Source organism: Kogia breviceps, chromosome X (assembly GCF_026419965.1).
Source record: "Kogia breviceps isolate mKogBre1 chromosome X, mKogBre1 haplotype 1, whole genome shotgun sequence".
Lineage (NCBI taxonomy): Eukaryota > Metazoa > Chordata > Mammalia > Artiodactyla > Physeteridae > Kogia > Kogia breviceps.
The window spans coordinates 114,924,398-114,934,718 of record NC_081330.1 but is presented as its reverse complement, the minus strand read 5'-3'; the positions used below and the strand labels follow the sequence as shown (position 1 = coordinate 114,934,718).

Sequence of the window (10,321 nt, the reverse complement as noted above, 5' to 3'; positions counted from 1 at the left end):
TAATCCATTTGAAGTTTTTGTGTATGGTGTTAGGGAGTGTTCTAATTTCATTCTTTTACATGTAGCTGTCCAGTTTGCCCAGCACCACTTATTGAAGAGGCTGTCTTTTCTCCACTGTATGTTCTTGCCTCCTTTGTCATAAATTAGGTGACCATATGTGCGTGGGTTTATCTCTGGGTTTTCTATCCTGTTCCACTGATCTACATTTCTGTTTTTGTGCCAGTACCAAACCATCTTGATCACTGTACCTTTGGAGTATAGTTTAAAGTCAGGGAGCCTGATTCCTCCAGCTCCATTTTTCTTTCTCAAGATTGCTTTGGCTATTCAGGGTCTTTTGTGTTTCCTTGCTATGGTTTCAGATCTAAAGCTTCCCACAAATCCTTACAAATGCTATATTTTTTGTTGAATCCCTTTACTACAACTTTTCATGTACCCTCTGCTAACAACAGAAGCTGGGAAATAGAAGGAGGCAAAAATACAAAGGAGGGCTTCCCTGGTGGTGCAGTGGTTGAGAATCTGCCTGCTAATGCAGGGAACACGGGTTCTAGCCCTGGTCTGGGAGGATCCCACATGCCACGGAGCAACTAGGTCCATGAGCCACAACTACTTAGCCTGCGCGTCTGGAGCCTGTGCTCCGCAACAAGAGAGGCCGCGATATCGAGAGGCCCACGCACCACGATGAAGTGTGGCCCCCGCTTGCCACAACTAGAGAAAGCCCTCGCACAGAAATGAAGACCCAACGCAGCCAAAATAAATGAATAAATTAACAAACTCCTACCCCCAACATTAAAAAAATACAAAGGAATCACATAGGGTTGATGGCATTTAAATAATACAGGGTATTGAAGTAAAGGTCAGGTCTATAGGATGCCCTCCAAATGCCCTGGCAGGAAACCATGTAGATTGATGGTTGCAATATGTGTAAGAAAAGAATGTGTCCAGTCACATAAAAAGGCATTCAGCCCTCATTTCCTGAGTAGACAGGAGGAAACGTGGTAGGTTCACAATTTAAATTGTCTTGAAAGTATTTATTATTCAATAATTCTTTCCCCCTCTGCCCCACCCAGCCATTCTCTCATTCTACTTTTCTGATCAACCTAAAAGCTGAATACATCCTTCTTCTCTATGGAGGATGAGAATAAACACTAAGAGCAATATACTTGCTCAGGCCTTCATCAGGCACCGTGTCACTGTGGGGCACTGGCCTTTAACAAACGCGGTCTTCCTAGGGCTTGATGAGGTAGTCCTTTTTCAAGGTCACTGGTGCACTCATGGAGCTGAAATGCCTCTGCCCATCTAAGTACAACATGGACTCTGGAACATAAGAGAGAGAGCTCTGGAGACACATGCAGCACCTAAGAAAATCACTATACAAACACAAAACTACTTGGGAACACTGGGACAGCAATGAAAATTCAAAACCGGCACTAGGCATGTGCTGCTGGGCCAGGGAGTACCTCGACTCCGGCCCTTTGGCTGGACCGGTCCTGACCACCAGTGGCTGCCTGCAGCTGACAATGGCCCTTCAGACAAGAGCCAGGTAGGCAGAGAAGCAATGGCCACCTGAACGCCATGAGGCATCCTGGCCTTCAGGGCTGCAGAATCTCAAAAGCACAATCCCCTAAAGACATGCTCTAGGGCTGATGGGCATCAGAGTACTTCCTACAACAATTTAAAAGGAGAGAAATGTCTTTAAAAGTTCCCCTCATTAGGGACAAGCAGTCATTTGCCACTTACCTCCATATGTTCTGGGGAAAACCAAGGGCACTTCTTTTTCCGACATGAACGTGAAATGAAAGACATTGGTGGTCATATGCTCTTTATCCTGTAGAGAGGCCACCTCACTGTGTACTCTGACTTGAATGTAATTTCCCTGAGTAAAGCAAACCTAAGCGATTATGGACATGATAGTTAGTTAACTGCATCAGGAAGGGGGAAGAAAGCAGTCATAAGAGAAACGGTGGCTTTAGAATATAAAAACCTCTCTTCTAGGCCCAAATAATAAAAATTGTATTTCATCTCTCATCGCACACCTACCTGCGAAGAAAGAAACAGCAATGATCCAACCTCAACAGGTTTCTGAAACATGATGTCATCCACAGTGACTATAAATGGTCGGGAACCACTATTGGGAAAACACAGTACTTAGGGTCAACTGCAAAATTCAGATGATCTCTAGTTTTTTCCTGACAATCAGCTGAAGCAAACTTTAAATGATCAAAGAATAAACCTAGAGAGGGAGGGAATAACCATACCAGACGGTAAGAGATGACACTGTGACCAGATCAGTACCTAAATCATCTTTCCCCTTCTGTGTATCATCACCCCTTTTTCTCAGCAGGCATTTAATGTACTAAGTGACAACATCAGAGCAAGAGGCTTCTAAAATGAAGATCAAACCCACCTGGTACCAGTGTGGCATTTATTTAACAACACAATATATTCCCAAACACATCCAGACGGGTCCAAAATGTTTCACTGAGTGAGGCAGTATAAACGGCTTCTCAGGAGCTAAGACTACCTTAAATCCAACTCACCCGAAGTTACAAGCAGTAGCCCATCCAAGTTCATATGCTCTCCTCATAAGGAAACCACCAAAGATTCGATTGAAAATATTCCGCTCCTACAGGACATAAAATAAATATTAATAAATACAAGCCCTGTGATGATCCGAATCTGTAAAAGAAAGGAATTCACAATGCCATAGAACAGAGGTCAGTTTGAAGGCGTGTCAACTCTTAGGTGGGTGTCATAAGTCCAAGTTATCCTGTTTAGAAGATTTTTCACTAAATTCCAATACCTGAGGGTGGCAAATATCCAAGCTCTTCAGTTTTGAGTTCTCCATCCACACTGCATTAGGAGGCAAAACTCGACTTCGAAAACTTACAGTCCTGTACAAATGGAGATTGAGTAAACCCTATCAATGTCATGGTTTTGCTGCTGAAAAGTAAAATATTTGCAAACAATGCCCAGTATGTTCAAGCAAGTGTAGCTCTGGAGAAGGCCAAGGTTTCGATGCTTTCCCAACCACGAATCTCACCATCCTAACTTACTTTGGATCCAGCGTGTTAAGAAACATCTCATGTATGGTTGTCCTCTCCTCAGCAGTAGGAGCCATTTTCAGTAATGACATGGAGCTGAAGGCGACCCTTGTCCCCTTGTTCACTGGAACAGGAGACAATAAGGAGCTATGATCAGGAGGGCCACACTACAGCACTGGGCTGCCAACCGAGGCTGCCTCGGACCCTATAAACACAGTATTTCCAGATTTCAAAAAGCCCACTGGAAATTGCACATCTATCCCAGAGAAGGCTGCTGAGGCTACATAACACTTTCAGTGATTTTTTGCTTTCAGATGGAAATCATGTCTGCTCAGTGTGAGACCACTTATAATCACCTTGACCTACAGCCCCAACCAGCAGTTATCTCATTAAGATACATTTCCCATTTCATTAAATGTGAGAAAACAAATTACTTCACTTAATATTGTATCATCAATAAAAACCATTCTAAGTATGGACTCTGTGGACACTTTACTGGTATGAGGAGTCCATACATACTCTTAAATAATCTCCTCTGCAATACAGTTAATATGCTTTTTAAATTGTATCTTATTATGAACAAATTAATATACATTCTCCTTGTCTAAAGAGCTCTTCTTCCTCTGGGCTTTCAAGGGTGAGTGGATTCACAAATGCCGGCCTAAAGAGAAGAAAAGAAAAGAAACATTTTAAGACATGCCATTACCTAATAAAAACTGAAGGTGTTCATTTTGGGTAACACTTACTGACTGCTTCACATAAAAACGCTGAACAATTAGGGGAGTCTTCTGGTTACAGACTTATCTACACACTAGAAAGTTCACGTTGTAAAAGGATATGGCCACTTGCCAAAATGTTTCACCTGGTTCTAATTATGAGGAAATAGTCAAATATAGGTTGTAGAACATTCTGTAAGACAACCGGCCTGGACTCTTCAAAAATGTCAATGCCTTCCCAAGGCAATCTACAGATTCAATTCAATCCCTATCAAACTACCAATGGCGTTTTTCACAAAACTAGAAAAAAAAATTCTTAAACTTGTATGGAAACACAAAAGATCCCAAATAGCCAAAGCAATCTTGAGAAAGAAAAACAGAGCTGGAGGAATCAGGCTCCCTGACTTCAGACTATACTACAAAACTAGTCATCAAAACAGTATGGTACTGGCACAAAAACAGAAATATAGATCAATGGAACAGGATAGAAGGCCCAAAAATAAACCCACACACCTATGGTCAATTAATCTATCACAAACGAGGCAAAGAATATACATGGAGAAAAGACAGTCTCTTCAATAAGTGGTGCTGGGAAAACTGGACAGCTACATGTATAAAAACGAAATTAGAACATTCTCTAACACCATACACAAAAATAAACTCAAAGTGGATTAAAGACCTAAATGTAAGACCAAATACTATAAAACTCCTAGAGGAAAACATAGGCAGGATACTCTTTGACATAAATCGCAGCAATATCTTTTGGATCTGTCTCCTAGAGTAATGGAAATAAACACAAAAATAAACAAACGGGACCTAATTAAACTTAGAAGCTTTTGCACAGCAAGGGAAACCATAAACAAAATGAAAAGATAACCCTCAGAATGGGAGAAAATATTTGCAAACGATGCAACTGACAAGGCATTAATCTCCAAAATATACAAACAGCTCATACAGCTCAATATAAAAAAAAAACAACCTGATAAAAAATTGGCAGAAGATCTAAATAGACATTTCTCCAAAGAAGACATACAGATGGCCAAAAGGCACATGAAAAGATGCTCCACATCACTAATTATTAGAGAAATGCCAATCAAAACTACAATGAGATATCACCTCACACCAGTCAGAATGGCCATCATCAAAAAGTCTACAAATAATAAATGCTGGAGGGACTTCCCTGGTGGTCCAGTGGTTAAGACTCTAAGCTCCCAATGCAGGGGGCCCAGGTTCGATCCCTGGTCGGGGAACTAGAGCCCGCAGGCATGCCGCAACTAAGAAATCCGCATGCTACATCTAAAGATCACGCATGCTGCAACTAAGACCTGGTGAAGCCAAGATAAGTAAATAATAAATAAATATTTTAAAATAATAATAGTAACAAATGCTGGAGGGGGTGTGGAGAAAAGGGAACCCTCCTACACTGTTGGTGGGAATGTAAATTGGTACAGCCACTAAGGAAAAAACTATGGGAGTTCCTTAAAAAACTAAAAATAGAGCTACCATATTATCCAGCAATCCCACTACTCAGCATATATCTGGAGAAAACCATAATTTGAAAAGATACATGCACCGCAATTTTCACTGCAACACTATTTACAATAACCAAGATATGGAAGCAACCTAAGAGTCCATTGACAGATGAATGGATAACGAAGATGTGGTATATATACAAAATGGAATATTACTCAGCCATAAAAAAGAATGAAATAATGCCATTTGCAGCAACATAGATGCAACTAGAGATTATCATACTAAGTAAAGTGAGAAAGACAAATATCATATGATATCGCTTATATGTGGAATCTAAAAAAAATGATACAAATGAACTTATTTACAAAACAGAAATAGACTCACAGACATAGAATACAAACTTCTGGTTACCACAGGGGAAACTGGGGGGGGATAAATTGGGAGTTTGGGATTAAAATATACACTCTGCTATATATAAAATAAATAACCAACGAGGAACTACTGTATAACATAAGGAGCTATACTCAATATTTTGTAATAACCTATATGGGAAAAGAATCTGAAAAAGAATATAGGTATAGATATAGATACTGATATAGATATATAACTGAATCACTATGCTGTACACCTGAAACTGACACAACATTGTAAATCAACTATACTTCAATAAAAAATTGTAAAAAGTCAATGTCTTAAAAGGCAGAAAGTGGCAGGGGAATTATTTTAAGGGGAATTATTTAAAGAAACATGATTACCGCATAAAATATATGGTCCTTAATCAGACCCTGACTCAGGGGAAAAGGTTATAAAGAATATTTTAGGGACAATTGGCAAAGTTTGAATATTAGATAATATAATTGTATCACCATTAAATTTCTTGGATATAATAAAGGCACTGAGGTTATGTAGGAGAATGACCTTATTCTTAGGAGATACATGCTGAATTAGGGTAAAGTAGTCTCAAACTTACTTTGAAACAATTCCAGGGGAAAAAGTATATATGTTTGTATTTATTGAGAAAGGACAAGAGTAAGGCAAATGTGGTAAAATGTTAATTCGAGAATTTAGGTGACGGGCATATGCGTGCTCATTGCATTATTCTTTCTACATTTCTGTAGATGTGAAATTTTCTAAAATGAAACACTGAGAAAGGGATAGTACTTCACTGTGGTAGAATCCAAAGGTTGGATGAAAGAAAAACGGAAACAAAAGTACAGAAATGGCAGCTTGGAAAATGAGGATGCATCAGTTGGGAGAGAAGCTTTAAGTAATGCCCTGCCCTCAGTGCTGGAAAAGGAGCCCCAGGGCAGCCCCTAGAAGCGGCAGGCAGGTCAGCTGGAGCTGGTGAGAACAGCTAGAGAAGATGGGTGGATTCTTTGCTCGGATCAGAGTCACCAAGGGGTTTTTTGATCTTAAGTCGGGTTTCCAAGTCAGCTTTCCATGCAGCAGAAGAGATTTCTCATTGCAGACTCCTAACTCAAGTTTCTAAAACAAATTAGACTTCCCATAGGCCTCTAGACTCCGTCCTGTAAAAACAGCAATCCTGTAACGTTCCCCCCACCACTCCACTCCCACAAACATAATTAAACAGTTTTTCCCAGTCTGAGTGCCTTGGGTGTAACTGGCATTAGGGAATCAACATTCCAATGTAAGAGAAAAAAGATCAAGTGTTAAAGTCTGTACAGTTAAACTGGACTTGGAAATGAGAGTATAAATTTATGAGGTTTTTTGTTCGGTTTTTAACATACATTCAAGCCCTGTCTACTGAAAAGGCCTAGAAACACGACAAACTAGTAACAACGTATAGTTCTAGACCCAGATTTTGGTGTCTAAATACCAGTTTCCCACTAAAAGGAGCCTGAGGACTCCTTGGAAAAATGGCTGATTCCAGCCCTGGGGCAGGAAATGTACAGGATGAGTCCAAGACATCTCATTGTACCAGAGAACAGGAAGTTATCAAAGACTAACTAGGAAATGTCAAAAGAGCTTATCACAGCAGCCAGCTTAAAGGAGTTCCCACTGACCAAAGATGTTCACTCCGAGAAACAGGAAGAACAATGGCTGCCATTTATTAAAACATATTTACTATATTAAAATCCATGAACGCACAATGATACTTTTTTAAAAAGCAAAACAGTAGAAAAACTATGTCATCACTAGCTAGTAAATGTGTAAATAAAAGCAAGAATGAAACACTGATCCTAACTTTCCTTTACAAACCAAATTGCCCTCGTTGATAAGAGAAAGCTCTTCTTTACAGATCTCCAGCTAATAAAAATAGAAAGAAATGACAGAATTTGAGAATCATTTTACATCCCCTAATGAAAATGATAAAAGCAATGATCAGCAAAGGACATTAAAAGCACTGGAGGAAGACTGATGGGAAACTAGCTATTCATAAGATTGGATACATTGGATACACCTTGTACTGTACTACACCTGTAGATTATTGCTGATCATAAGAGGATAAATGCAACTACACAAGGCAAAAATTAAAGTGTGTCGCTACTTGAACCCACACATTAATCTCAGCATTACTATGAGTGGGACAATCTATACCTCCTGACATGATAAAATATGAGATACAGAGACATCATCACCTACGAAGTGCTCTCACCAAATACGCTGAACTCAAATCTTATCAAGGTGTAGACCTAACTTCAATTTACAGAAAATACTAGGGAGAGTGAAACAAGTTTTAAAAAAAAATACCACGAGGAAGCAATGAGACAAATCCAGAAAGTGGGACACTGTAAAGAACAATCAATCTGGGCTTTCAATCAGTTAATGATATGAAAGGATAAGGGGACAGTGGAGACACACAACCATTCCAGATTACAACAGACTGAAGAGGGGCTTCCCTGATGGCGCAGTGGTTGAGAATCTGCCTGCTAATGCAGGGGACACGGGTTCGAGCCCTGGTCTGGGAGGATCCCACATGCCACGAAGCAACTGGGCCCGTGAGCCACAACTACTGAGCCTGCGCGTCTGGAGCCCGTGCTCTGCAACAAGAGAGGCCGCGATACTGAGAGGCCCGCAAACCGCGATGAAGAGTGGCCCCCACTCGCCACAACTAGAGAAAGCCCTCGCGCAGAAACAAAGACCCAACACAGCCAAAAATAAATAAATAAACAAATGTAGGGTTTTAAAAAAAAACAGACTGGAGACTGCACAATTCTATGAATATACTACTAAAAACCATTAAATTGTACACTTTCAATGGGTGAACTGTATGGTATGTCAATTATATCTCAATAAAGCTGTTAACAAAAAAAACAGACTTAGACATACAAATTGAACGTAATAATGTGGACCTTGTTTGAAGCCTGATTTGAATAAGTCATTAAAGATATTTGGGAAAAAGTGAATATGAACTATTAGAATATATTAAGGACTTACTATTATTTTTGTTAGGTGTGCTAATGGTAATGTAGTTATTTAAGGAAATAGCCTCATTTTTAAAGCAGAGCCCTACACTGAAGTATTTAGAGGTGAAATGTCATTATGTCTGGGATTTGCCTTAAAATATTATAAAGAAAATAATATACTTTAAAAAAAACAGAAGAAGCAAATATGGCAAAAGTTTAAAACTCTTAAGTCTAGGTGATGGAATCCTAGAAATTATTAGTCTTCTCTTCAATTTTACGTATCTTTGATATTTTTCAAAATAACGAATTAGGAAAAAACCGCAATTACCCTTTGTTTTCAGAATCACGAGCCACCATTACAAATGTCGCATCCAAAACAGGGGAAAATTCATTGTCGTGTAACTAGAGAACAAAGGAAAGAAAATGCAGATGTAAGAAATGCATTTACTGGGAAGACCTCCTACAATCCTAACTGATATCACACCCTTCGGGAAAGGCTGAAATTGGCAAAACGGGACGAGTGCTTTCACTAACCACCATCTGCTGAGATGCCAGGCACACAACTGGGCTGGCTCTAGGGGGGAAAAGGCAGCAAGAGCAAAGAGTCTGTGGTCTAGCGGAGGAGAGAGGCACCCAAAAACCCAAAGAGTGCACCGTGTGAGAAGTGCTGAGATGGGCACAAATTATGGGCCTTGGAGCTGTGAGTGACCGGGACCCAAAGGTAAGGGTCACGGGGGGCCCTTGTGCATCACCATGATTTAAGCGTCCTGCATCTTGCAGAACGCTGGCTTTCTCCAGGCCTACCTGTCCTCCCAAAGGCACACACAGCCAGGCGGACCTCCCAGCGCTCTCCCAGACATTTGTATTTTCAGAGAACTTGAGTGTGCCAACGACCAGGATGTGTTTGTTTCCTTAGCCTGGCACAGGGGCTTCCAAGAAGGGGTAAGATCAATGAGAATTCTGTGGGTTAAGCTAAATATTTACAATGCAGAGGCCACTGACATTTTAAGGTATTTTTTTTTTCCCTAGAAGTCAGGAGAGTCATATCATCAAGTCATATCGTAACGTGAGGGTATAGCTGGTTCCATCCTCAACAAACACACCACTAGATCTCACCACCACTACCTGTTCAGGCCGTTATGAGCCTTCCCCCTCGACTTTCAGAAGAGTCTCACCAATCTTACTATGTCCCTCTCCTGTTCAAACCTTGCAAGAGGTCCTCCTTTACCCCAGCATCTGGTCTACGCCTGCTGGCATTCTATGTAAAGCCTCCACCACGGAGCCCAGATTCCACTCTAGTTGTTCACCCAACACTCCCGGCATGCCTGCACTCCTTTCTCTAGCCACAGCTAACAACCTGGAGGTCCTGAAATGTCCCATTTTGTCACCTGACCGCCTCCCCTCCACGCCTCTGCCAGATGCCTTCCTCAGGGCCGGGTTCCTCAAGACGCTCCTCCCCTCCCCGGCCCCAGCCCTACTCCCCAGACAGAGTTCATCACTCCCTCCTTTGTTTGCCACCTAAGTGGAAACGAAGTCCTCTCCTGACAGCGGTTCTCAACATAAGCGAGGAAGATGTCACCCCCTGGAGGGCATCTGGAAATGTGCAGTGCAGATGATGGCTGTCACGTGAGCTGGGGGACATTACTAGCGCAGCGAGGGGTAACCAAAGATCTAAACAGCTCACAAGGCAGGGGACGTTCCGGCAGAACAAAGAATTTTCCCA

The 10,321-nt window shown here is 41.1% G+C and overlaps 1 protein-coding gene across 6 annotated transcripts in view; it reads right to left on the bottom strand.

Annotated features, from left to right (window-relative positions):
- Positions 1-996: 996 nt before the first annotated feature.
- Positions 997-10,321, bottom strand: part of ACOT9 (acyl-CoA thioesterase 9) — a 61,792-nt gene continuing 52,467 nt past the window's right edge. For all 6 annotated transcript variants that reach the window (XM_067024088.1, XM_067024089.1, XM_067024085.1 and 3 more), the window contains 8 exons: positions 8,927-9,000; positions 3,635-3,702; positions 3,054-3,165; positions 2,801-2,891; positions 2,538-2,623; positions 2,038-2,125; positions 1,738-1,888; positions 997-1,314 (listed from right to left, as the gene is read on the bottom strand). In XM_067024088.1, coding sequence (XP_066880189.1) covers positions 1,226-1,314; positions 1,738-1,888; positions 2,038-2,125; positions 2,538-2,623; positions 2,801-2,891; positions 3,054-3,165; positions 3,635-3,702; positions 8,927-9,000 — 759 coding nt within the window. In that variant the 3' untranslated portion in view covers positions 997-1,225. The remainder of the gene's footprint in view (positions 1,315-1,737; positions 1,889-2,037; positions 2,126-2,537; positions 2,624-2,800; positions 2,892-3,053; positions 3,166-3,634; positions 3,703-8,926; positions 9,001-10,321) is intronic.